Below are 26037 nucleotides of genomic sequence, written 5' to 3'. Positions count from 1 at the left end.
AAAAGTAGCCCAAGGGAGACACACTGCATGCCTGTCTCGGGGAACATGAGGGATCCTTGCTTTCCTGAGTCAGCATGCGTGGAGGATGGGCGGCTATGGTCTGTGGTCTTCCCAGCAGAGCTCTGTATGGAGTGTGAGAAGGTAGAACTTCAAAAAAAAACCCAAAAACCCTGGATTTGAGATAAGGCTAAAATCTTATTTGAAAGGATTTGCTTTCGATTTCATTTTTTTAAATGCATTTTTAATAACAAGAGTTTTCAATAAAAAAGGGGTATTTGACTGCTTGGAACAGCAGTGAGCTCTCCCTCAATGTAATTTGGATCTTTCCCTAAACCCACTTCCTTTGATTCTGCCAGCTCAGATCTGTCTTTAGTCAGTAACCCACAAAGCCTGTCATCAGTGGTGTGGAAGAAATTCAGTTAGGAGCATCCGTAAGTACATCCCGAACCCATCCCTGTAAGGCAAAGAGAGTAAGTTCCCACTCACGGGGCACCAGCTAGTGACATCACACAGAAACTTTAAATGTTGGAGGGGAATGGACCCTGGGTCATATGGGCCCAGCTGTCCTCTCACAGCACTGAGACCCACAGGGCCAATTTTCTGGACCACCCATGAGGATGGACATGTTCCCACCCCCGCGGCTGACTTGTTCTTCTCATTGAGCAGGATGCCGGACATTCTTGGTTTTCTGGATCATGGAAGAAGCAATGAGCACTCCAATCTGATAGGCAAGTTCAGGGACTCTTGTATTAACACTCCCAAGGAAGCCAGGGAGACCAGAGGAACGGCTAACCCCTGGGGCTGGGCTGCTCTGAGTCAGTCTTGGTTGGGCCATGGAAGTCAGTTGAAGGTCAGAGAGCTGGAAGCCTCAGACCTCGAACCAATCTGAGTTAGACACAGCAGTTCTGCTTGGATCCCTCCAGTTCAGAAGGGGGAGCTGTGATGTAGGCCTCCGGGGAGAGCAACAGTGTCTACGTGGTGGAGTGGCCAGGGAGAGGTGATGGCGGCAGGGCCAAAGACAGCCTGTAGGACTTGAGAGAACCTGACCAGGGCCAGAACCTGGCTTTCCAAGCTGCCCGTGGCTGGCAACCTTATGGAGGGGGCAGGAGATGGGGTGAGGGTCGTACCAAGATTGGGCCAAGTCAGCCTCTTCGCTCATGGGTACAAACGTGTGACGTGTTCAGTTCAGTGTTTTCCTATAAATGTTCCAATCCTAGCAGAGTTTAGATCATCTGGTAATCATAGGCACCTTTTCCAGTCCTGGGACAAGGACAGAGTGAGGACCTAGTCGAAATTCGATGTATTCTCAACACAGTGGCCCCTAGGATCCTAGAAGAGCTCTCCTCTGTCAAACCTCCCTATGGCTTTCCATTTCTTGGACATCATTTCTTGGCCCCATTACTTCTTGGACAGCATCCCTTGTGGCTCCCCCAGTTTGTGGCCTCATCCCAGCCAAGCAGGCCTCCCGCCTGCCCGCCCCCAACTCGCCAGGCCTGGGTGCTTCGAGCTTGCTGTTCCCTCTTCCCCGGGTCTGATTCGCCCAGATATCCCCAGGACTCTAGCCCTCACCTCCTGTAGTCTGCTGAAGCACCGCCCTTTCACAAAGCCCAGCCCTGCCCCCCAATTTAAAATTGCAACACCCCTGCACTCCCTATGCCCCTCCCCTAGTGCGGACCTCATTTCCCAGCTGAGGCACTAGGTGTTGAAATGATCCGCTTGTCTGCTGGGCTCCCCAGTAGAAAGTGAAGCTCTTATGGTTGGAATTTTTGCCTGTTTCACTGACCACTCCCTCATGACATCTAGAAGAGCGCCTGGCACATCGCGAATACACCAAAATAGCCACAGAATGAATGACGGTGATGAAGGGGAACACTACGGGCTCCTCGCCTCACCCGCCGGAACGGCCTGGCTCCATCTGACTACCTTCTAACAGGGCTCCCTCCCCCATCTGATCATCTTCTAACAGGGTTCCACCTATCCTTGGCTTAGCTCAGCTCCTGGCTCCCGACCCCGGCCTGCCTTTTGCTCTCTCTGGCCGCCTAGCCTAGCTCAATCCTGTCGCATTCCCCATGATGACAGAGGGGCTGAGACACATGTGCCTAACCTCAGCATTTGCCCATTTCCCAGGGCAGTCCACCTGTCTCTGTAATAACCTTTCTTGATTTGGAGGCTCAATTAGCAGCTCAGTCCCTCTGGCCTCTTTCAAGCAAAGCAATCCCAATATCATATGTGTGTGTGTGTGTGTGTCCTGCACCATGATACTCAAGCAAATAAGCCATCAATTTGGTCACAGCGGTGACCCTCTAGCCGCAAGGGAAGCTACCTCCAATAGAAGGCTTTTCAGGGGGCAGATAGGCTTCCTTCCCTATAAAGGCCTGCCTCGTAACCCTCCATCACGGGAAATCCTGGCCAAGGCCTCCTCCCCAAAGACTCATCAGTGAGCCAACACAAAAAAAGAGCCCCTTTCTGAGCCTGCTCTCTAAATCAAAGGAACGTCTGCTTTCAGAACCATAAAGTACGTGACGACCCAAAAGAGGAATTCAGTAGACACACGTCCCACTCTGCCCGAGCAATTCTTTCAAGGCTCACCGATGTTAACATCCAGAGCTGGTGTCTAAACAGCCCCGCACAGACTCAAGGATTCCTCAAAGCAGTAGAGCAAAACAGAAACAGCAGCCATCTGTCTCTTGAAATCTTCTAGGAGGGGCACCCTGTAGCTGGGAAGCCAGGCGAAGGCAGGTTTCCAGGTGGAAATGTCCCTCACTGGGTTCTGGGAGCAGGCTCTTTGGGAAGGCCTTCCTCCGAGGCTCTGGGAGGGAAGCAGGCGTATTTCCCACCCATTGCCTGGCCCCCACCACCACCCCCACCCGCCGCCTCATCCAGTGGTCACAGCCGTGCAGGACCTGGCGGCACCCAGAGAGTCTGCAAGACTGCTGACGAGAGAGATCAGATCCAGGCCCAGCAACGGCCCCAATCATTCTGGGCCAAATTCAGTGGAAATGAGACACTTTTCAAGAACAATTTCTGGGTAAGTGGTAGAGAAAATAAGGTCACCCTGAACACAAGGAGCAGAGAAAAGGAGCAGCCCCACAAGTGTGCAGATGGGTCCTCGGCCCTCTGGGGGGCGGTGGCAGCGGGGGTGGGGGGCACGAGCCCGGACCACAGTTCCTCACACGCCTTCAGTGCGGAGGCACCGGCTTGGACAATGACATGTGTGGGTTGTCATGACGATGAAATTGAAACTGGGATAAACAATAGCCACTCAGCCCACAGCCTCACCTGTGAGCTGACCTGTCATTACGCCAGCAGCTGCCGGGGGCGGCGGGGGAGGGGGGACAGGGGAAGGGTCCCCCTGGCAGGCATCAGGAGATGAGCATCTCAGGGGCAGGCTTTCGTAACAGGTGGCCAAACATGTGGCTGGAAGTCAGAGGGGCCTTTTTGCTCCTTCTTGGGCTCCAGTAGGGAATCCAGTGGCCTTCTAGAAAAGGAGCCTGTGGAGGGACAACAAAGCACAGAGAGTTAATGCAAGGGGCCCAAAGACACACAGCATGGCCTCAGAGAAGGCGAGGAGCTGGCGTCTCATCCTAAATTCAAAACCTCGGAAATCGCTCATGGCCAGCAGTCGTCGGGTGGTTGGGGGTTGGGGGGTGGGGGCACTTCGGAGGCTCAGTGGGACTTCCCGGCATCCCTCTCTGAATGGACCAACTTGAAACTGAATTATCCTCTCTGTTAGAACTTGAAAATCCCTCCGTGGTCCCAAGGCAGATGGAAATGCACAGTGCTGTGGCACTGGGTCCCACCCTCACGGCTGGCTCTGTGCACCCTGGACTCCCAGCCTGAGCCCCCACCCACATCTGCAGGAGCTGAGCGCCAGGAAAGAGAATTGAATATGCCCCATAGGGCTCAACTTGGCTTTAAAAAAATGGTATTGTTATTTATATTTAATAGGGCCTTCAGAAAAAGCTGCAAATCCTAGGGCATGGCAGAAATGTAAATGCTAACTGATTGTTATTCTTACAGAAACTTAGCATTCAAAAGTTTAATCATCCTCATTAGCATAATTTGGGTGACATCAGTCCATAACCTTACCTTGGAGTTGATTATTTATGGCGCCCTGAACAGAAGTCGAAAATTAACTTTGATTTAATGTAACAATTCCATCCCCAGTATAATTCATGATGCAGTTATATTTGTCAAAAATAAATCAGGCTGCTTCGCCCATCTCAGAACAGGAAACCCAGAAAGGAGTAGAAAGAGAATCCCTGATCTTTGGTTTCTGTAGTTGTTCCGGCTCGCCCTTCCCCTCCTCAAGCCTGCGCCTGCCCTGCCCGGGGACGGGCTTTGGAGTAGATGGAGGATGTTCTGTGTGCAGAGAGATTTTTGCATGAACACAGACGGGCAGGGTGGGAGTGGAGAGCCCTCGGGATGGACATCTTGCTTCTCCTGAGCATTTTATATCCAAGTAAGCAGTTTTCTAAGAAGATGCAATGAGAAAACAGCACAGGAGGCTAGTCTGGGGGGAAGGCTGTGTTTGGAGTGCATGACCTAATGCCTCCCACGTGTTTGAGGTATATCCTTTATCCTGCATTCCTGTGCTCAGTCCTCACAACAGTGGCTAGGGCCGATGGAAACTGAGGCCAGGAGAAGTTAAGCGACTTGTCCACATCCCACGGCTGGGAGGAGGTGCTGCTGGTCCCAGAATGCAGGTCTCCCAGCACCATCTGTCAGCAGCTGGCCCCGGAAGGCGGAGTGCCCGTGCACCCCATCAGGGGCTGGGGCTGACAATGGGAGACCCTGCTCCCAAAGCAGACAGGAGTCATCCTCAAGACAGCACCAGTTTACCAATTTCTAAGAACTCAGAAGGGGCATTCACTACCCTGCTTTCTAGAAAAACCCAGAAAATATAGGTTTCCCACCCATGCAGCAAAAAATACTGTATAGAACCTCCCCAGAGGGTAGGCTCATAGCCGTGCTGGAATCGCCTTTATCCCACTTCACATAACTTTGCCTCTGAGATGTCCCAAGCTCTCTGCCAAGGAAGAAATATCTGTCCACAGGTGGCCCCAAGGAGCCGGGCTGGCATGGCTGTGCAGGTTCTTCCTCCGTGCTAATTCTCTGTCTGGACTGCTAAAGCCACCCAGACGTGCCAAGTTTCAGTGTCAACAGGTTTGCCTGCCAGTACCCAGCATCCTCTGCTTCCTCTTGCAGGCACCTAGAGGCCGCATGGTGCCAGCACCCCTCTCCGTGCTAGGCAGCGCCAATGTCCCCTCTCCATGGGCAGCAGAGCACTGTGCCAACAACCAGAGCCTTGGCCAGTGACTGGCAGGAAAGTGACCAAACTCAGACGATGCTGTTTGGCTCTCAGGCTTCTGCGGTGGGAAAAAGAACCGGCTGAGAAGAGGTAAAGGCTGTTGGCAAACTATGAAGTTTGGGTTCTCTTGGTCCCAGCTTAGCAGGGATAGTCATGAGCTGGCATGGTTTTACCTTGTGGGAGTGTGTGAGAGTGTGTGTGTGTGTGTGTGTGTGTGTGTACGCACAGACGTGTCCTCATGCTTAATCCCGTAGCTTTAACAGTTCCAAAGTTAAGAGGAAACCAGGCCACCTGAAATTAACTTAACACTGTGTGTCAACGAACCAAATTAAAATAAAAACTCAAAAAAAAAAAAAAAAAAAGACAAAACCGCAGCCAAAAGATGCATTGTAAAACAATGCACCCAGGGCCTTGGATCCAACTGTGACCAATCTCGGACTGGGTCCCCAAGATGCCACAACAATGAATTGATTCATCCAATTAGAACCACCAATTCGTTCATCCATTTCAAATACCCACCTGATCCCACCAAGGGGGGAAAGAAAAAGTTAGTTGTTAGAGCTTTTCTTAACCAAACGCTCAAAGCGTTGGCTGAATTTGATGTTTTTACCAAGTAAAGGTTATGATGCTTTGGACCCACCACCCCTGGGGTGTTACTTTGCTCAATGGGAGGCCACTCCTGCTTCTGTGTCTGAAGATGCAACGTTGATGATCACAAGAATGCTTACAGAGTGCGTCGACAACCAGCCAATTCTCTATTGCATACTCCGTGTATGTTCTTCCCAGTAACTTCACAGCTCTAGGAAATCTGTATTTTTATCATCCCGACTTTATTTTTTTAATTAATTTTTTATATTTTTTATAAACATATAATGTATTTTTAGCCCCAGGGTTACAGGTCTGTGAATCGCCAGGTTCACACACTTCACAGCACTCACCACAGCACACCCCCCCCCCAGAGTCCATAACCCCATCATCCTTTCCCTCATCCTGACTTTAAAGCTGAGTAAACTGAAGTTCAGAGCAGTTGAGTAACTTGCCTAAGGTCACACAAATAGTAAGTGACGTATTCAAGGCTCAGACCCATATCCATCCAGTTTCCCTCTTTACACTTGCTTACATGGATGCAGTTGTCTCCCAACTAGATGGCAAGCTCTAAGGCCAAGGGGTCTGGGTTCCCACATCTAAACCAGCACCAGCATATGGGCCCAGAATAGGCTTTCAATGACTATTTCCTAAGTCAGTAAAAGATTGAATGTATAAATGAATGAGCCCCATCATCACTATGTCATGAAACCAAAGAGCTTCATACCCGCCCACTGACCCAAAGCCCCCAGCACAGAGTAGCTAAGGATGGGCATTGAGGTGCAATGCTCCCGGGGTGGGGGGGCAGGAGGGAGGGGTGCCCATGCCCTTTGCTTTCTGCAGGGTGCAGGAGCACGGAGACTGCCTGCCGTCTTGTCTCCTGGATATCGCTCTCACCACACTGTGGTGCAAGTTTCCCATCAGCCACACGTCTCCCTGATAGGCAGCTCGTGCTTGATGCCCATTATCGTGGCCTAGGCAGCCACGCTCCGTCTTCACAAAACGGCTGTGAGGCCTGGAGAGCAGATGGCTTTGGCGATCTTGGCTATCGAGCCAGACAAGTTTCTACCTGAACTTTGGCTCAGCCAGTGACTGGATGGGGGAGCCAGAAGGGAGATCTAGAAAGGAAGGTGCCTTCGGGTTTCTCATTCCCAACCACACAGAGCCAGGGAAAAAGGGACGCACTAATGACAGTGGGGAAACCGCAGTGGGAATATATACCTGTTTTGGACAGATAGGACGGATGGGTCTCCCATTCATCCCCTTGCTTCCAGGTGTGCCTGCACACAGCTTACCTGGGACAGACCTGCTCTTCCAAAGCCCCCAGACAGGAAACTCTCTGATGTCATATCTATCTGCCATATTCAGAACTGCGGTCCCTCCTTCTGGGCAAGGCCACAGGAGTGGGGAAATCCAACAATCTGACGATTCCCTCCAGGGCTCAGGGTAGAGCCAGCATCAACTCTCAGCCTAGCTTCTCAAAGTGTGTGTTGTTACTAGGGCTGTCTTCAAAGACCCTGACTGTATACATCCGTTCCTTCTTGCTTCTCCTCCAAGGACAAAAGATACTGAATGAAGAAGAAGGCAGGCTTAACCTCTCCCTTGGCAGGGATAGGAATTTGCCAAAGTTGGGTAGGAGCAAAAAGTTTGCAAAACAAATACCCTGGGCTTGCAAAATGCTTTATATTTGACAAAGCATTTTCTCACTGGAGCCCTGCAGCTGTGAGATCGGAAGTCCATATTACAGATGAGAACACAGAAGCTGGGGGGGTGCTGGGGGGGGGCTGCCGGCTAAGTGTCAGGTCAAGATCGTGGGGTCCTGGGATGGAGACCCACGTTGGGCTCCCTGCTCAGTGTGGGGAGGGAGGGTCTTGCTTCTTCCTCTCCCCTGCCCCTCCCTGTCCTACTTGTTCTCTCTCTCTCAAATTAATGAATAAAATCTTTGGGGGAAAAAACAAAAGAACACAGAGGCTAGGCCAAGGCCACAAAGGTGTTCTAAGCCGTGTTTCCTCTCCTCCTTACCTAGGTTCTCGGCCCCTGGAGAGCAAGAGGCAGCCGTGCTCACAGACCACATCACCAGCGCATCGCGCATTCAGGAGAAGGACGCACGTAGTTAAGGCTGCTGTGTCCTGCTCGCTGTCCACTCTGTGAGGGCTGGGGCACATAAAGGGCCTGCCCTGCTAATTCTGCATGCCACCGGGAGCTCAGACAGGTAGTGGAACGTTATTCTGGATGTGTCTGTGAGGACGGTACAGGAGGGGATTACCATCTAAACCCCTAGAGGGAATCAAGCAGACTGCTCTCCCCAGCTTGGGTGGGCCTCAGGCAATCAATCCAAGATGGAAATAGAACAACAGGGAGGAGGAAGAGGAAAGCCCCATCTCGTGTGCCCTGGAGCTGGCATTTCCATTGTCTCCTGCTCTGGACTGGATGGAAACATTGGCTCCCCCTGGGTCTTAAGCCTGGCAGGGCTGGACCGAAGGCACGGGCTCCCCTGCAGGTCCAGCTTGCCCCCTGAGGACCTGGGACTCATCAGCCTCTGTGATCATGTGGGCCATTTCCTTACTGTAACTCTCTCCCTGTTTTGATGTATCTGCATCAATGCCTATTGGTGATTTCTCCAGAGAATCCTGACACTTAGAGGGTCCTAGATGGCTCTGAGTGGGGAGATGAGCTATAGGGCCCGGCTGAGCAGAGGCAGGCCGGCCTCCCATCCTGGCATTGATCAAGAGAGGAAGTATTTTCTGCTCTGCTGCAAGGACTCCTCCTCAGAAACTGCCCTTTCTCCCACAAAGCATTTCTTCAAAAATATTTATTGACACATGCCTTGGGGCAGGCACTGTTTTTGGAGGATGGGTATATATCCACGAATGAAACAGACAATGGCCCCTGACCTCACGACACTGAGTTTCCATGGCAAATGTAATAAGGAAATTAGAGAATATATTACAAGGTAAGAAATAGTCTGAAAAAATTAAAGATCGCCCGGGTGAGGGGGACCGAGTGTGGCGAGGTGGGGGACAAGTGCTGTGTTGGCTGGTTGATCAAGGAAGGCCTCGGGGGAGTGAGGTTGAGCTGAACTAAAAGAGACCAAGGAGCCAGCCCAGCAAAGACTTGGAGGAAGACCAGTCCAGGCAGGGAATAGCCAGTACAAAGGCCCCAAAAGGAGAGATGACTAGCGGGCACAAGGAATAGCAAAGAGGCCAGTGTGGTAGGCATAGTGAGGACAGGGCAGGCAGGTGATGGGGATGAGGTCGCAGAGGCGGGATGGCACAGGGTCACCAGAAAGCCTGGAAAGGGGAGCCTCGGCAGGGCTTCCAACAGAGGAGGAGATGATCTGCTTTAGGTTTTAAAGGGATCTCTTTGGCTGTCTCTGGACCCCTTGTGCAGGGCGGTCAAGGATAGACGCAGGAAGTTGAATCAGGAGGCTCTTGCCAAAATCCAGACCAGAGATGATGGTGGCCTCACCCCAGGTGGTATCAGTTGTCGTGTCCAGAGGGAGTCAGACAGCAGGTGGAGAGGCCCCCCGCCAGAGCAGAGCAGGCAAGTTCTCATCTTGGATGCTTCTGCTCTCTGCACAAGAACATGCCCTCGAGACAACTTTGTCCCCAGGTCTCCCTCCAGAGGATATCCCTAGTCCCAGCTAGGAATAGTTTTTTATGGACAGAGTTGGGAAGGATGAAAAGGTCACACTCCATCCTCTTCCCAAACATCTGGAGCAGCCATTAAAGCTGAATTGTACCATTCAAGTCCTAGAACCAGGTGGTGGGGGTGGTGGGGACACGGGATAGCCGTCAGTGGTGTGCCAATACGTGTTTTTGCAAAACTCGTATCTGTGGCCAACCTGTGGTTGCAATTGACAAATGAGAGCAGCTCCCACCTGGGTGTTGGTTGCTATTTGCATTTACATTAATGGGTAAAAAGAGAGAGAAACCACAAAGATGTTCATTGGGAACTTTTTTCTGTTTGTCACCGATGTGAGCGACTTCTTCCCTTGAACTGATAATAGTCTTCAATTACTGCAAGAATATTTCCTCGATTTGGGGTGCCATTTAGAATGTAATAGCTACACACACAAAACACTTTTAAGTTCAGTCTGCAGTATTAAGATTTTTCCCCATCACTGTTTAAGTCTAAACAAATAACAAAACAATGAATGGAGACCTGACTCAAAGCGTGTGCTAATTTCCATGTTGTGAAGACTCCCACCCTGGCTGATTTCAATCCACCAACGTGACATTATTGAATGCGGGTTTAGAAAGAGATGCTTAGCCATGGGCCATTATATAGCGATTCCAACATACAGATACAGTTGATGTAAATAACCTCAGGAGCACAGATAATAGTAAAATGGATTGGGGCCCCTGGGTGGCTTTGTGGGTTAAAGCCTCTGCCTTCGGCTCAGGTCATGATCCCAGGGTCCTGGGATGGAGCCCTGCATCGGGCTCTCTGCTCAGCGGGGAGTCTGCTTCCCCCGCCCCCTGCCTGCCTCTCTGCCTACTTGTGATCTCTGCCTGTAAAATAAATGAATAAAATCTTAAAATAATAATAATAATAATTAGGACTTAGTAATGAGTTTTGAGTATTTTTTACCTCTGTGTTTAATATAACTTACTCAACTGTAAGTTCATATAATTTAATTTTTAATAATGGCCGTGTTTCTCAACCAGCTTGCAAAATCACTGAAAGTTGAACAATCGGCCCTTGTGAGCCAATTCAAGGCCGCCCCAGAGCCCCGTCAGCTGTAGGGTGCTTTTTCAGATATAACCCATCTTCCCTACCAAGAGATCCAGTAGCTACCTGTCAAACAGACGGGGCATCTGAGGCAGAGGGGGTGAGGTGAGATGCCGCTGAGGTCCTAGAGCAGGGGAGGCTCCAGGGAAGAGTGGCAGGTCCCGGGGTGGGGAAGGGTGCGGGGAATCCTAGAGAACCGCAGGCAGGTTCAGACCAGGACGGTGAGGTCCCGGAGGTTGTGGGTGCGAAGGAGCTCAGGCCCGTGTTCCCATAACCCCCACCCGCACCCCCTCCAAGCTGCCTAGGCCAGCCTCTCCAAAAGGGATCTTCTCAGTGAATCTTCATGGAGAGGTAGCCACACCCACATCGGAGGCTGTGGTTGATTAACAAATTAGCTGCAAATCACTCGCCAATCAACATACATAACAAGTTCGTCCCTGTGATGGAAGATCTGGCCGCGTCAGCCTGCTCACCAAGGCAGCCTGTGAGGATCCGGCCAGGGAGTCAGGTGGAGTGCCCCGCCTTGTGGGCTCAAGGCACTAGTGTTGTAGGGCCAAGAGAGGGGTCGAGAGGCAGGAGCTGCACTGGCCTGGTAGGACCTGCTGTCCCTCATGGCAGCTCCCACCTGGTCCCCCTCAAGCCCTCAGAGTCCTGTTTCAGCTCCCCAAGTCCCTTCTCTACTCCCCAGTGCCCGCAAGCTTGACCTTCTGGGTCTCCAAAGTGAGAGTTGTGGTAGCCATGCCAGGCCCTCCCGAGCTCCCCACGCCCACCCAGGACTTGAACATGAAGGGAGAGCAGTGTGTCATCCCAAACAACCAGAAAGGATGAGCAGTGGCCTTGAGCACACTCATGCTGCGTCTGGCTCAGCTCAGATGCCGAGGGCATGGCAGGTGTCCTCAGGTTCTGGAGCCTGTAAGAGGTAAGGGCTGTGGGGAGAGTGAAACCAGGGCCTGGCCAGAGAGTGGCCCACACCCCAGCTTCCAACCACCCAGCCCAAGCCGTCTCTTCTGCATCCATTAGCTGTGTGACCATGGCAGGTTAAAAAACTTCTCTGAGTTTCCAGTTTCTTTGTGTTAAAAAATAAGTTCATAATACAATATATCTGTGGAGTTCATAAATTGAATATATGGCCTTTGTTTGTTGTTGTTTCTAACTATCGGCCTGTTTGCCTGGGAAACACCCACTCACTGGCCCTGTTTGCCTTCCCAGAAGTCCTTGGTCTCCTGCTTTGCCAGTCCTGATGACGGCTTGGGAAGAAGCACCCAATGTCTCCTGGCCTCCTGCTCCCCACTCCTCGGTCCAGAAGCTCACTCCCGCAACGGGGCTTGGAATCTGGGTTGCCTGTAGCTCACGCCTTACCATTGATGGCAAAGCAGCAGGAGCTCCACACCGGGGTCTGCATGGCCCTGAGTGGGCCAGCTCTGCCCACCCTCCCGAGGTCCATGCTTTCCCGACCTTGGGGATGAGGGAACACATGGGCCTGGGAGTCCCTCGGACCGTGGGTCTCGGAGCTGGTTCTGATGCTGAATGGTTACTGAACACAAGCGAGCAACGTGGCTTTTCTGCCCCCAAGCCTCCCTCCTGCCTTTTAAAATCATGAGGGGCCATGTGGAGGATCAGCGGGGACCCCAGAGAGGACTGCCTGCCTGGAACTGGGGGTGGGTCTCCATCCTGCTCTCCCCTCCTTGCCCGTCTCACCGCCTCCCGTTTCCCAGCCACTAGGGAAGAGCCCAGCTCCAGAAAGGAGCTGAAATCAGGCCCAGCTCAGCCTTGGGCAACTCCTGGAGGGGAGAGGCAGTGGGAGGTGAGCAGCAGATAAAGAGAGGCCGACGCCAGAACGGGAAAGTAGGAAGGCAGAGCTGACGCAGCACCCAGTCTGCGAATTTCTGCCATAAATCACTCTCAGGAGTAGCCTGCGAGCCCTCCCAGCTGGAGGGAGTAGAGTCTAGAAATCCTGGATTCTAAGCCTAGAACATTCTTGGGGAGCACTGGGAATCTTGGTCAGCTCATTGTTCTTGCTGCCTGCCTCAGCTGACCCACTGCAAAATGCGGAGCGCTAGCCCCCTCCTCTTGGGCTCTGTGCAGAGACGATGCCCCCAGGAGCGCTGAGGTCCCCACACGGAGGTGTGTACAGAAGCAATGGGGTTGTTACTAGTGATTATCGTTCCTGACAGCATTAGTGGAAAAAAAAAAGAAAAAAGCCACACCGAGCTCAGGAACATGCTTGCTCTAGGGTGTGGAATCATAACTCATGTTTATGTAACGCCTCACAGCATGAAACCCCAGTCAGGTGTATTTTTCTCATTTGATTCCCACAACAAGGCAGCAATGCAGGTAAGGCGGAGATCTTGCCCCTGGTTTTATAAATGGGGAATGTTCAGTCTCTGGAGGTAAAGGGGCTGCCCCAGGCCACCAAACCAGGTCATTTGGGGGAGCAGGAATGAGAACCCACCTTTCCCCTTTCCACTGCCTCAACACGAGACACTGGGAAACAGGGAACAAGCCGCATCCTGGGAAGGGGGGGCGTCCTGGGACTTTGGGGTCCAGGTGTGGCTCCCCCATGTCCTGCTTACCAGTGGAGTGGCCTTAGCTACTCCCCAGTATGATGGAGGTCACACAAGCAGTCCCCGCCTCCTGGTCCTTGGATGGGTCAGGAGAAATAATGGGTCAGGGGCTCAGCAAACTCCCAGCACAGAGTAAATGCTCAGTGAACACCAGCAACCGACTTTCTCATTCTTCAGCTTTAAAGAAAGGGAGGTATGCCCTTGGTTTACTTGCCAACTAGAGGCCGAGGGTTGAATAGGGTGACTGCTCCCCCCCACCCCCACCAGTTCTCTCCCCATTTGAAGGGCCCAGAAAGTCATTTCCATGGTCTTTCTTGCTTTCCCCTGGCGTCCCCATCCCGGGGGCTCCACGAAAGCTGGCATCACCACAGCGCCAGAGGACATCACCACGGTGATGGGCATCCTGAGCCAAAGCAGAGGGAAGCAGGGATCTAGACCCTGGGGGGTTAAAAAGCTTCTGCTCTCACCCTGGGTTTGGAGCTGGTCTGAGTCCATGGCAGGCCCAGGAAAGATCTGCTGCTCACCAACGCCATGGAAGGGAGGAAGCTTGGGGCAGTGCCAGGAGCACAGGCTCTAGATCCCGGGTAATCTGAAAGCTAACTGTGCCTCAGTTTCTTTAACCGTAAAGTGGGGTTATAGTACCATAGTGAGGGTTGAATGAGTTGTCTGGTAAAGAGGTCCCCTCCCTTCCTTCACTGTGGAGGCCAGATTGAGGCTCAGGAGGCCAGACCAGCAAGCAGAGCTAGATAAAGACCCGGCTTTCTTTCTGTGAATGTCGCTGGGTAGGGTTCCCAGGGCTGGGACCCTCTCTCAGGTGGGACTGACAGGGGACTACGCAGGGGCCTCTCCCACTTCTTCAGAGCATGGCAGCTGCCTCTGCCTTTCAGGATGTCCCCACCCACTGGACACTATGACCCTCAGATGCTGCCCTGTCCCCCTCCATGGCTGCCTGAGTACCCTGGTCCCTGGCCCTCCTCCAGGGTCCCCTTGGCCTCCATGCCACACTTGGGCATCGCATGTGGCCTCCTGCCGACCTCACCCCTGCAGCGGGCCAGCCAGTCAGGTGACGTGTTGTGAGACTCCCAGGGCTCCCCTGTTAAGTGGGGTACTTTAGGTTGGGTTCTGTGTTTTGGTTTTGCCCAGCTGCGTCCGTGCGGTTAGATTAATCCCATTAGCTAGCGGGTGCGGGGCTACCTGCTGCTTATCAAGAGTGCTTGTGTGACTCCCTTCTCATATGCAGCCACCTTCCCCGGGCAGAGATGCCTCCAGTTTTCTTCCGCCCACGGGTCCAGGGAAAGGTGTGGGCGTCCACTGAAGAAGCTGCCAGGACCACCCGCGTTCATCTCCCCCAGACCCACTCAGCAGCCGCACGACCTCTTCCTTCCTCAGCCCCCACCCAGGGTCCCACTTTCATTGAACAACCTTGGGTCTGCGGTATCTTGGAGTCTAGAAGGTTCCAAGAATGTGGGAACGGCTGCCTTCCAAAGCCAGCAGGAGGCATGTGCTCCGAATGTTTGGGGACTCACGCTGACTCTCAGTTTTCTCACCTGTAAGATGGGGTGAATGATACTGGTTCCCACCTAAGCAGACACTTGCCCTGAGGGTGAAATGAGAGTGTTTGTGGCACTTTGACAGGAGTTAGTGCCTGAGGGTCTTGTCAGGCACAGGCCGGGCAGGGTGCAGCGGGCATCATCGGAAGCAGAGTTGGGCCCTGCTGTGACAGGTAAGGAACTGGTATTATTCCCATTTTGCAGATGAGGCAACTGAGGTCCAGAGCACTTGCTAAAGATGTGTGACCCCAGACCCGTGGGATTCTGGAGCGGAGAGTCACAGCGGAGTCATGCCTTCCCAAGGTGAAAAGTCAGGGTGTGTTGGATGAATGAGTGACCGCACTGACAGGGACACCCCACCGCGTCACGAAGCAGTCTGCTCCTGCTGGATACTTAGAGTTTCTGCAAAATTCTTTCATTGAGTAAACATGGTCTTCCCCCGGCCCCTGTTCTGCCCCATGGCAGTCTCCTGATGCCGAGGGGCTTAGCTCACCACGGGGGAACTCCACTCCTGGGATCCAGCGGGGGCCCCTTCCTCCCCAACTCACAGCCTCAGGCACAAGCCCAGGCCTGCCCAGGGACCACGGGGCTGAGTCCCGGGAGCAACCCTCTCCCCCTGGGTGCAGAGAGAGCCAGATCCCCCTCCCTCGGGAGCAGAAGGGAAGGCCTCTGCGGGGAGATGAAGTTCTCGTCACACTGATGTGGGAGCCACGGGTACTAGCTTTGTAACCCCCCTCAGACCCCGGGCCAGGTCATGGCAGGAGCAGGACCCAGGTAAGAGTTGGTGGACGGGAGGGGGTGCCCAGCGGGGAGACGCTCATTCCGAGCAATCCCACGCTTGGTTAGCTGTGCCAGTGACATTGCTTCAGAGCTGACCAGTTGGGGCCCAGGGGCTGACCTGACTAGAGGGCCGTGACACCCAGTCTCAGGCCACGAGGCCTCTGTAGGACTTGGAGGGGCAGGTGGGCCGGGGAATGGGGGAGGGCTCCAGGGCCTGAGCCTCCTCACCCCCCACCAAGGAGGGCCACCTGCCTGTTGTGAAGCCAAGCAGGGGAGCGCCCCTGAGTCCAGGACCCCAGACAAGGTGGGAAGCCACCTGTCCGCAGGAATCCTGTTGCCCCCGCCGCCTCACCCTCTCAGGGGGCCTGGGACTGGGGGCCCCTTCTGTCTGCCCTTTGAGGCATCAGGCTGGGTGGGACAGGCTGAGAATCCTCCCTCCTGCCTCTGGGCCTGAGACCCTCCAGGGTGCCGAGGCATCTCCCCCAGACACGGGGAGCACTGAGAGCCATCCGTTCTAACAACACCCGCCAGTCAGCGTGACAGCTGTGAGCCTGGGGCGGGGGGCGGGGGCCGGAGGTGGCCAGGGAGAGCCGAGTTCAAATCCCGCCCCTGCAGGTCACTTCACGGCCCTGGCCTCAACTTGCGTTTCTGTGAACTGTGAATGAGTGATGCTGACTTCACCACGTCACAGGAGTCCTCCAAGCCAATCCCAAAAGGCAGCACACCCTGTGGTTCTATATGTTTGGTGTTCTTGAAATAGCAAAATGAAAGAAACAGAGCTCAGGTCAGTGGTTTCCCGGGGTCAGGTAAGAGGGGGGAAGAGGAGGCAAGGAACCCCACGGAAGGACAACAGAAGAGACCCTCATGGAAAGAGTAGAAATCAAGTGGGCGCCCGAGTGGCTCAGTCCATTAAGCATCTGCCTTCAGCTCAGGTCATGATCCCAGGGTCCTGGTGTCGGGCTCCCTTCCCTGCTCAGTGGGGGAGTCTGCTTCTCCTTCTACCACCCTCCACCCCTGTGCTATGTTCTCTCTCTCTCTCAAATAAATAAATTTAATTAGATAAAAAGAGAAAGGAAACCAAGGAACTGCTCTGCCCCAGGACCACATCGCTGTCCGCAGCCTGCCGTGATAGCGTACTGAGGTACTGAGGTTTTGCAAGACGGTGGTACCGGGGGCAACACGGGATCTCATTGTGTTATTTGTTACAGCTGCGTATGTGAATCTTCAACTGTCTCCAAAAGCTCCATTTTTTGAAAAGAGTTATTTTGTGTCCAGCAAAGAGTGAGTATCTGTAACATTGCTCTCCATGCTGCCCATCCCCTCGGGTTCCTCTCTGAACCGATGTGGCCTGGGAACTGGCATCCTATAAAACGATCATAGCAAATGGGGAGGGGGAGGTTAGAAGAGCCTGACTAGGTGTTTAGCATCTCTTTATTTCCCTGCCTACTTTGAGTGCCTAATAAATGCAAGTCAACCAGTAACCTCTCAGGGGAGGAAATAAAATGGACTTAAAGCAAGAGATACTTAGGATAGACACAGGGTGGACCTTGGGGCCACCTTACGGGCCCGTCCGAGTCCCCGCCTGGTTGTGGGACCGTGGGGCATGTTGGGGGAGGGGGAGCAGGCTGCGGGTCCGAGGACAGCAGAGCGACACACTTTAATTAGCGCAAGAGTCAATTACATCGGACGTAGAGCGCCCCGACTTCTCCCGACGGCGTGGGGAAAATGGAAGCCTAGCATTTTCAATTTAAGGTTTAGTTAGATAATACCTATTGGTGCCAGTAGATTACAGAGTGGATATTAAATCCTGCAGGATTTGGAATCGGAGCGTACAAATGGAATCCGTAAGTAGGGGGAGGCAGCCGGAAGGAGCTGGCACTCTGTCCTCAGCTCAGGAAAAAGCCTCTCTGGGAAAGCACAGCCAGCACAGACCTGGGTCCTAAAGCTCCTACCAGGGGCTCCAGGATGGTGATAGGGGGCTGGGGATCATTCTGGGGGCTCCCTGAGCAAACTCTTCTCACGTTACAGGCGCAGACGCCAGGGCCCCAGTGCACCCCATGTTTTAACCTTCAGAATCGGAACTCACACCTCAGCTCCATCCAGCCCTTCCTCTCCACTCCATCTGGTCAACTCCTTCATGACCTTCAAAAGGGTTCAAGCCTCCTGCCTCCAGGAAGCCCTGAACTCCACTTGGATTCTTCCCTGAGCCCAGGGAGCCTGGACTTCGGGGTGTTGGCTTCACCAATGGTTATCTTCTTCAAGGACAACCTCATGCCCTCCCCCCTTGGAAGGGAGTGACATGATCGACTCTCCGGCACCCTCCCTCCCGGGTGCACAGGGAGATGCCACAAACACGGGCTGTGCAAATCAGGTGCTTACTTACATTACATTCGTATTGATTTTTGGACAGCTGATGCATTTTGAATATGTGATACATTCACAGCATTTGGGACTCAAAGAGTCCAGAAGGATCTGGGGCAGAAGTCTCCCTCTACTCTACTCTGCAGGGTCCCAGCTTCTCCCCAGGGTAGCCAGTCTCTTGTGTATCTCTCCAGACTCCATCCTGCAAGCAGTTGGGGACATTCGTGTCCCCCTTTCTCCACAACAGCAGGACACATCCGGCGTTATCCCCCCTCACCACCTTTCTTGGTCACTGTTCTCCTCCCTGTCACTGGGGATATCTACAGATTCCCAACATCTTGGAACCAGGCAGGCCCCACAGCTCCAGGACGGGGAGCCACTGGGACAGAGGGCTGTGGGGATGGACTCCTCCGTCCCCCTCCTCCTCCCAGATGAGCATGATGATGATTAGGACACCTTGAGACGGCCTCTGAGCTGACCTGGAGCAGCGGGCTCGGAACGTGGACGCAGGGCCTCAGAGCCTTGGGCCGAGCCCGTGTGATGGCAGCAATGGTGGCCATCACGGTTGGATGACATCCCTGGCAGGCCCAGCATGAAGTCTGGGGCTCAGCGAAGAAGGAGGATATAGCAGCTTATTAGTTTAAGCAGGATGAAATGTGTAAATTAATTACCCCGGCCACCCGTGCATGTAGCAGCCGGCCCTGCACGCGGGGAAGACAAGCATTAGCTTCGTTCCTGCGGGCTGGTAACCCTGCCAGCTGCCACTGGGAGGGCCCCTGGCCGCCCATCTTCCCCGGGGGGAGGCAGGACCCCAACTCAGCCGGCCCCGAACCAGAGCCAGCTGGTCCTGCTGGATGAGCGGAATGCTCATCCTCAGGGAAGGATGATCCCTTCCCTGGGATGCTGAGCTTGAATTCTGCTTCCACCAGCAGCGAAAGCAGGGGTCAGCAGAGAATGGGCAAAGGCGGGGGTAAAGGGCCCGCCCTTTGTCCTATTCTCGGCACCTGAGCTCTTATTTATCAGGTGACACAAAGTGCCAATCACTCTGGTGACCCTTTACTAGCTTCTTCACATTTGAGCTTCACAAAAACCCCAAATGGGCTCTATTATGAACCCCATCATACAGGTGAGAAAACCAAGAACCAGGAAGAATAAAGAACTAGTTCTACTGATCCACCTGCTCACTGGCAGTGTTAGGATTCAGATTAAGGACTGCACCCGGCCTCCCAGGAAGACAGACAGGCAAGGGGCGGTCTCTGGGGTCATCACCCAAACGCGCCTTCTCTGCTTCTAGGCCCTGTGGCCAGAGACCTTCCCGCGCCATAACCTGCACAGATGAGCCGTGGCTCCCCTCCCCCTGCAGCTGGGACGTGTTCTCCCACCCAGCTCCCCGCCCCCCAGGGGCCTTCTGCTCTCAGCCAGTTCCCCAAACTGCCCCGTCTTCCTATACCCCTTGCCCCCATGTCTCCACCTGTTCCTCCGCCTGGAATGCCACTGGCACCTCCACCTGCCATAGTCAGCCCGCTCCTCCACGTCTCTGGCTGCCATCGTTGCCCAGCTGGACCGTCACTCTCCGCTCTAGCATCACCCCCATCCATCCCAGAGCACTCTTCTTAGGGCACTGAACTTCACCGGCCTGCAGTGGCAATGCCACCTTTACAGGAAACCCCAACTCTTCATGGGGTGCTGTGTGATGGGACCCTGCCTGCCTCACTGCCACCCAATGTCCCCTCCTCAGCACCCCCAGCCGGCTGGCTCCTGCCCTCCCCACACTTGCAGAACACACTCTCCAATGCAGGTCCCCTGTTGGACGATCTTCACCCCCAGGTCCACCGCCCCCACCCACCAGGAGAACCCTCCTCCCTCAGCCCTGCTCCCCATGGTCCTCTGCAGGGTGCTTATCGCATCCAAATCAGCCCATGTTCATTTATTATGCTTGGCTTCCCAAATGGGCTGTAAGGTCCATGGAGAGCAGTGCCTCCTGTCTCCCCATGCTGAGGTCCTGGCACACCATGAAGATTTGGGACTCCACGAGGAAGCCCCCTCTGTCCCACCATCCTGAACCCTCACCCCAGCCCTTCTCTCTCCTGGCCTTGCACAGTGGACCCAACACTGGCCTTCTGGTCATCCAGTCCCATCGCCCTCTTGGCAGGTCCCCACCTGAGCCATCAAAGACCCACAGCCTCACCTCCCAAGGAATAAGCATGAGTCCTTCTCAGGGACAGGCTCTCAAGGCCACGCCTTCCACCGACAGCTCCGCCCTCGCCAAGGGGCCAGTAAGGACCAGGGTTTGCTGCCCATCGAGGGTCTTAACATGAGGATGGAACCAACCTCAGAGAAATGCAGTTTGCCCTCCAAGGCCAACCATGAAAGCAGTGGAGAAACAATTTATCAGGTCACTTAGGATAATTTCTTCACCACGTACGAACCAAAGACCTCCCCATCCTCCCCAGCCTGGCTTCTGTCCTCCCTGGAGAGCCCTAGGGACTGGGGCATCGTTCTCAGCCCCTGGGGAGGGTTCCTGCCTCCCCACCACTCTCCCTCCTGCAAGATGGGTTAGTGATTCCCACGACCCTCATCCCTACCCCCTCCTCCTTGCATTTGCCCTTCTCAGCCTTCGCCTTGGCAGGGTGATGGATTAGGAACCAGGAGCTGGCACGGCACCCAGCAATTAGTGTTTATCTCCCTCATTTATGTGGCTGAACAACAGCTCGTTTTCAAACTTAATAGTCAATACTCAGAAAGATAAAACTGCCTGGGTCCCTCCTGGGAAGCAATTTGAGGATTTGGTGGTAAGACCCCGCCCCCTCCGGACAGGCGTTCCTGGCCCCAGCTTTTCCCCTTCTAATCTCCCCGCAGAGTCCACCAGGACAAGATACAGATCTCCCCACTGTGCAGTCAGGAAATCTGAGGCTAAAGGAAGTCAAGGGACTCTGGTTCTTAGTATTCTCTTGTCTTGGATTTTGAGGACTCTGACTTTCCATGTATCTACCATTTGGCTTGGTGGCCTGCCCTGTACAGATTACCCTCGACGTTCAGGGGTTGCAGAACTCAACCTGACATGCCCACCAGGCCCCCTCCCTCGGCATGCCCTCCTGCAAGGAGAGCCCAAGGGCAGCAGCCCGCCACTTGGAGGAGACCCTTCCCGTGCCCCACCCTGCAGCCCCTGTGCCAGGCGGGCAGGGTGTGGGGCGGGTGAGCAGCAAGCCTCTCGTTCTTCTTGGCAGGGGGACTGCCGGCCTTGTAATCACACATTCCACAGTCTAGGGCAAAGTCTACTTAGCTAATGCACAAGGAGTGGAGAAAGGGGCTTCCCTTGTGGAAAGGCTGTGGGGCCTGGGTTCTGACAGCAGCTTGGGGAGGGAGGCTGAGGGCCCATAAACTGAAGTGAAATGCTGCCACCTCCTGGCTAGTTCTCAGACCTGCAGGGAGCTGTGGGGCTGGTTCCGGGCTGGAAAAGAGGAATCACGAGCCCCCCCCCCACTCCCAGCCACCTATCGGCTGGTGTCCAAGGGCGAAAGATAAAGAGGCTGGAGAAATGGAGAAAGGAGCTTGGTCCCAGGTTGGGATGCTGTCATTGCTGCTCTTGTTAATGCGACAGCCGTAGTATTTACTCTCAATTACTGAGCACTTGCTGGGGCCAGGTGCTTCCCACATTGTTCTTGTTGTTTTTGTCCCCAGCAATCCTCTAAGATGCTGTTTGCTTCCGACAGGCTGGGTGGTTTGCCGAGGTCACACAGCTGGTGAGTGCCACACGCAGGATTCTGACTCAGGCAGTCTGGCTCCTAACTGTCTCCCAAAGTCTGAATTCCAAGTGTCAGCTCCCCACAGGAACGTCCTGATACCCCCTCTTTGGCGCCCCTCCCCCATAACTGCTTCTTAGTCTCCAAGGCCTGCCCATAGGCCCACACCCTTCTAGAATAAAAAAGGAACACCCCTGACGACATGGAGTCCATATTGCCATGGGTCCTGGAGATCCAGGCCCAGAGCAGGACTCAGATGCTTCTAAGGCTCGCCAGCAGCCCCCCACTCAACCCCCAGCACCATCACCTTCCCCCCCTCCGCCCACCACCCGCCCTTGTGAACAGAAAAGGCTTCTTCTTGGGGAGGGGGCCCAAGCCTGACCCACAGAGTTTGGCGCTGAGGAGGGGCAGCTGGGGGTCCAGGGAATTCAGCCGGACTGGGTCCCTCTCCTTCTTCCCTCTTCTGGAACCAATGGCTTTGGGAAGGGTCCCAAATGTGGGGGGCCAAGGTCTTTGCCAGAGAACAGGGCATCCCTGGAGTCTAGGAGCATGACCCTCCTCCCCATCACAGCCACAGGGATTGCAGGTCCTAAAACAGGTCCAGGAGGGCGCAGGGCACTGAGTGCTGGCCTGGGGGAGGTGCTCCAGAGAGCACCGCTCATGGAACCAGACCCGGGTCAGGGGCTGCGGGGAACAGTAGCCAACCCTGGGGGACACTGTTCTCCAGGCTCCAGAGGGCAGGCACGGAGGTGGGGGAGCATGCTGGTTCCATGGGAAGCAGCCTCCTTCCTGACAGTGCTGCACCGGGTCTCCTCCCCTTCCTCTCCTCTCCTCCTCCCTCCTCTCAGCCCTCTTCTTCTGACTCCTCCTCCCCAGCTGAGAAGCCTGGCTACTGGCCCAGCAGGGTGGGGAGAGGGAGGAAGAAGGGGGTTGCCCCTCCATGATGCACCGGCAGCTAGCTCATTTACTAAGGGGCAGGGGAGAGGGATGCTCCCCTGGTATGGTTTGGCCTCAGGTAAGGAGCAGAGCTAAAAAGGACAGTGAGAATGAAGGAGCCTTGGAGGGGAGGTCCCCAGCCCCACCAAGGAAAGGGTGTGTTTTAATTGCATCCTCTTTCTATCTCTTCCAGGTCATGCTTCCTCCTGTCTTGCTTGCCTCCTCCAGGAAGCCTTCCCAGACTACCCTTCCAGGCCTCTCTGGGCTCCCAGGGCCTAGACAGCCTCATCTCCTTCTTGCATGCCCCAAGCCCAGCAGGGTGCTGCCCTCAGGAGCCTGTTGATTCTCCTGCCAGGTCTTGAGTGTGGGGTCCCCCAACCCAGGAAGCTCTCCCCACCACGGAGAAGCCCCTGGTCAGTCTCCACTTCAGCCTATGTACAGCCACTCCTGGGGTCCTGCTCCCTGCTGGGGATGGGGGATGGGGCATTCTGAGCACACACAGCCCTCAGGGTAGTCAATGCACCCCAGGGTGCCCCCATCCTCCCTTCTGTTCCCTGTCAGCTGATGTCCACCTAACAAAGATCCAGTCTCCTGTAAGTCACCCCAGGGGCTTTGATGGGGTGACAGGGAGACTTGAAGGAGCCACATCTTCTGGAGGAAAGAGGAGAGGTGACCCCACACTAATCAGTGTTGGGAAAGTGTTCAGAAGGGCTACGGGCAGTCCCGCTGGGGACATGTTGGTTTAATACAAAAGAAGTCGGTGATCAATGGTTTATTCAGGAGGGGAAAGCCCAAGCTAAGTGTCCCCCTCCCTGCCCCCTGGCCAGCTGGCCCCACCCCCTTGTCTCCAGGACCCTTGGGAGGGATGGTGAGAAGAGGAAGGGCCCCACCTTGCTGCTCCCGCTTCGGTCCGTCTCTAGGCCCTGAGCCCCATGACGGTGTGCCACATGGAAGGTAGTCAGAGGGAGGAGGGAGACGGATGGGGGCAGTGGCTGAGGGGGGCTGGTGGTGGGTCAGCCACCCTTGAAGTAACAGCAGCAGTTACCTGGAAATTGCAAGTGACCAGCCGAGACCCAATGTCCCCGGCCTGCTCACGTGCCATCGCCAGAGAGGACACAGAACAATGGGATGGCCCAGGACTCCGTGGGGGAAATGACATGTCCCTTGGGCAGCAGGGCCAGGAGCTATTTTCATGGATGGATCCTATCACGTTGAGGGAATTGCTTATCCCAGCAGGTAGAAGAGGGACCTGGCTTGGCTAAGATCATCCTTGCAGCCAGGAGAGCCCATTCCCAGGACCTCGGACTCCATATGGTTACGGTGACACCCGACACGGTCGGGATGGTACCGAGATGCTGAGAGGTTCCCCTCCACCGTGGCCCCAGGCTGCGGGCTCCGCCAGGCTGGGTACTTAGGGCCAGTGGTCTGCCGGGGCTGGGCTGCTGGGAAGGAGAAGGTGGGCCCACGCAGGTGGGAGATGGGCAGACTTCTACAGACCACATCCTGGGGAAGGAAGCTTGGAGAGAAATGGCCAAGAGGCCTCAAGATGGCAGGGGATGGGCGGGAAAGGCAGGCCGCCCCCATGTGGGCCCCAACAACCCCACCCAAGAGAGGGCGGTGGGTTAGGGGAGAGAAGCCCACCTATCTCCCACCCCTGCGATGGCTGGCCTCTGAGCACAGGAAAGATGGTGGCCATTAGAAGTCCCAAAGCTGGAGAGGAGCCTGGATGGGGCCCGGTTGAAGGCAGGGAGCAGAGGGGGGCGGCTCCCTTCCACCCTGATGAGCACAGTAGCGGGAGCAGCAGGATCAGCTGGGGAGGGCAGGGGTGCCAGGGCCTCGGTGCTGCCTGTCTGGAACTCACGGGGCCTCGTTGGACCCCATCCCGTTGCCTTTGTTGACATAGAACGGCCGGTAGTGAGACTGTCGGTTGTGGGAGGGAAACAAGAGTGGTTAGGGAGGGCAGATGGCAGTGGAGCCAACCAACCAGACCTGCCCGGGCCTCACCTCCCCACCAGGGAAGCAGCAGTCCTCTGAACTCCCTAGCAGGTTATGGGGCCTGTGGCCCAAACCGCAGGCTCTATCTACTCAACGCTATCCGTCTCCATGTTCATAGCTCATTCAGTTCATTGCCGCCATTCGGCTGGTGAGCAGGAACCTCAGCTCCTCATCAGACTTTCTCTCTGTGGCCTAGGAGCCGCCCCTACCCCAGCACCGCCCTAGCTCCTGGTCTCATATATTTTCTCCTCTCCAGAGCTATACCCTGTGTTACAAATGCTTTGTATGGAAGGACTCATGGAGTTTTTACAGCTACCCAATTAAGTGGGTTCCTATCATCATACCCATTTCATAGACGGACAAATTGAGGCACAGAGAGGCTAAGCCACTTCCCTAAGGCCACCCAGCTATTGAGTAGTGGAGCTGGGATTCGAGCCCCCATAGTCTGGCTCCCAAGCCTCCCCCGCACCCCCTCTCCTCCAACAACCCTACCCACATCTCCAAATCACTCCTTGAATCCCAAGGGCCACAAGCATTTGCTTCTGGTCTCTCTGCGTGATTGCCCTGACAGAGAGGGTTCACAGAAGGCAAAAAACTGCCCAGCCCAACACAGAGGTGGGCTCCCCAACTCCATCCTTTATCCTTGGCCTCCCCAAGGCCCATCCTTGAGGGAGCGGCCTCAGCACAGAGCCAGAAGCACCTTCCCACCAGCTCTGCTCTGCTCCTTTCAGCTCCCCAAGCCTAAGAGATCAGCCTCCAGCAACCAGAAGGCCAGATTAGCTGCTGCTTAGTCTATGTGAGAGCGCTCAGCCCTCCGCGGGGCTCTGGAAGTGGCTTTGTGCCTGAGCTGGGTCCACTGATGCCTCTGTAGGAGACACTGGGGAGGTCGGTCGCCCCTGCCTTCAACCTTGTCTGCCCGGAGATGTGGTCACCTAGCAGCTCCTTAGCCGTATCTGGCCCAGAGCAGGGCCTGGGGGGCTGCGGGATGCAGCGGCTGAGTCCTTAAACTCGGACCTTGCTTGGCCCCCTTAAGAAGTGACTGCAAGATACAGAGGCACCCAGGCAGGAGAAGGCTACAGCCAAAGCCTCAGAGTTACTCAGTGGCGGAACGGGTCTGGACCCCAGAGTAGTCAGTAAGAGCCCTGGAAATGGCTCACGCCTTTCTTTCTGGAAGGCTGGGTCAATAGAGCAAACCACAGGTCGGTGAATGGTGCTGTCCCGTGAAGAGCCCAGAAGTGACAGGTGGGCAGAAACAGAATTCCAGGGCATCTGGGAAGGGTGCTCTCCCTGTCTCCCCAGCCTGCCCTTGTCCCCTCCCTGGTTCAGGGTCACAACACGTCAGAGGCTCCCAACTCCTGTTAGAGTTGCGAGAATGGCAGCAGAGGAAGAACGGCTCACGGGAGGTCACACAGCAGGTGGGTACGAAGGCAAGGGCCACATCCCAGGCATTCTGACTCCCAGGACAGCCTCCCTCACGT

General features: G+C 54.9%; 1 protein-coding gene across 5 annotated transcripts in view; it reads right to left on the bottom strand.

Annotated features, from left to right (window-relative positions):
* Positions 1 to 219: 219 nt before the first annotated feature.
* Positions 220 to 26037, bottom strand: part of TRIM29 (tripartite motif containing 29) — a 48461-nt gene continuing 22643 nt past the window's right edge. For 3 of the 5 annotated variants that reach the window (XM_045080428.1, XM_045080429.1, XM_045080430.1), the window contains one exon: positions 220 to 3491. In XM_045080428.1, coding sequence (XP_044936363.1) covers positions 3363 to 3491 — 129 coding nt within the window. In that variant the 3' untranslated portion in view covers positions 220 to 3362. Of the gene's footprint in view, positions 3492 to 23321; positions 24485 to 26037 lie in introns of those variants that run through there. The other 2 variants (XM_004750063.3, XM_004750065.3) reach the window with 1 other exon arrangement.

The sequence above is a fragment of the Mustela putorius genome, unplaced genomic scaffold, assembly GCF_011764305.1.
Source record: "Mustela putorius furo isolate JIRA1106 unplaced genomic scaffold, ASM1176430v1.1 tig00000460_pilon_pilon_pilon, whole genome shotgun sequence".
NCBI lineage: Eukaryota > Metazoa > Chordata > Mammalia > Carnivora > Mustelidae > Mustela > Mustela putorius.
This window is presented reverse-complemented; position numbering and strand designations above follow the sequence as displayed.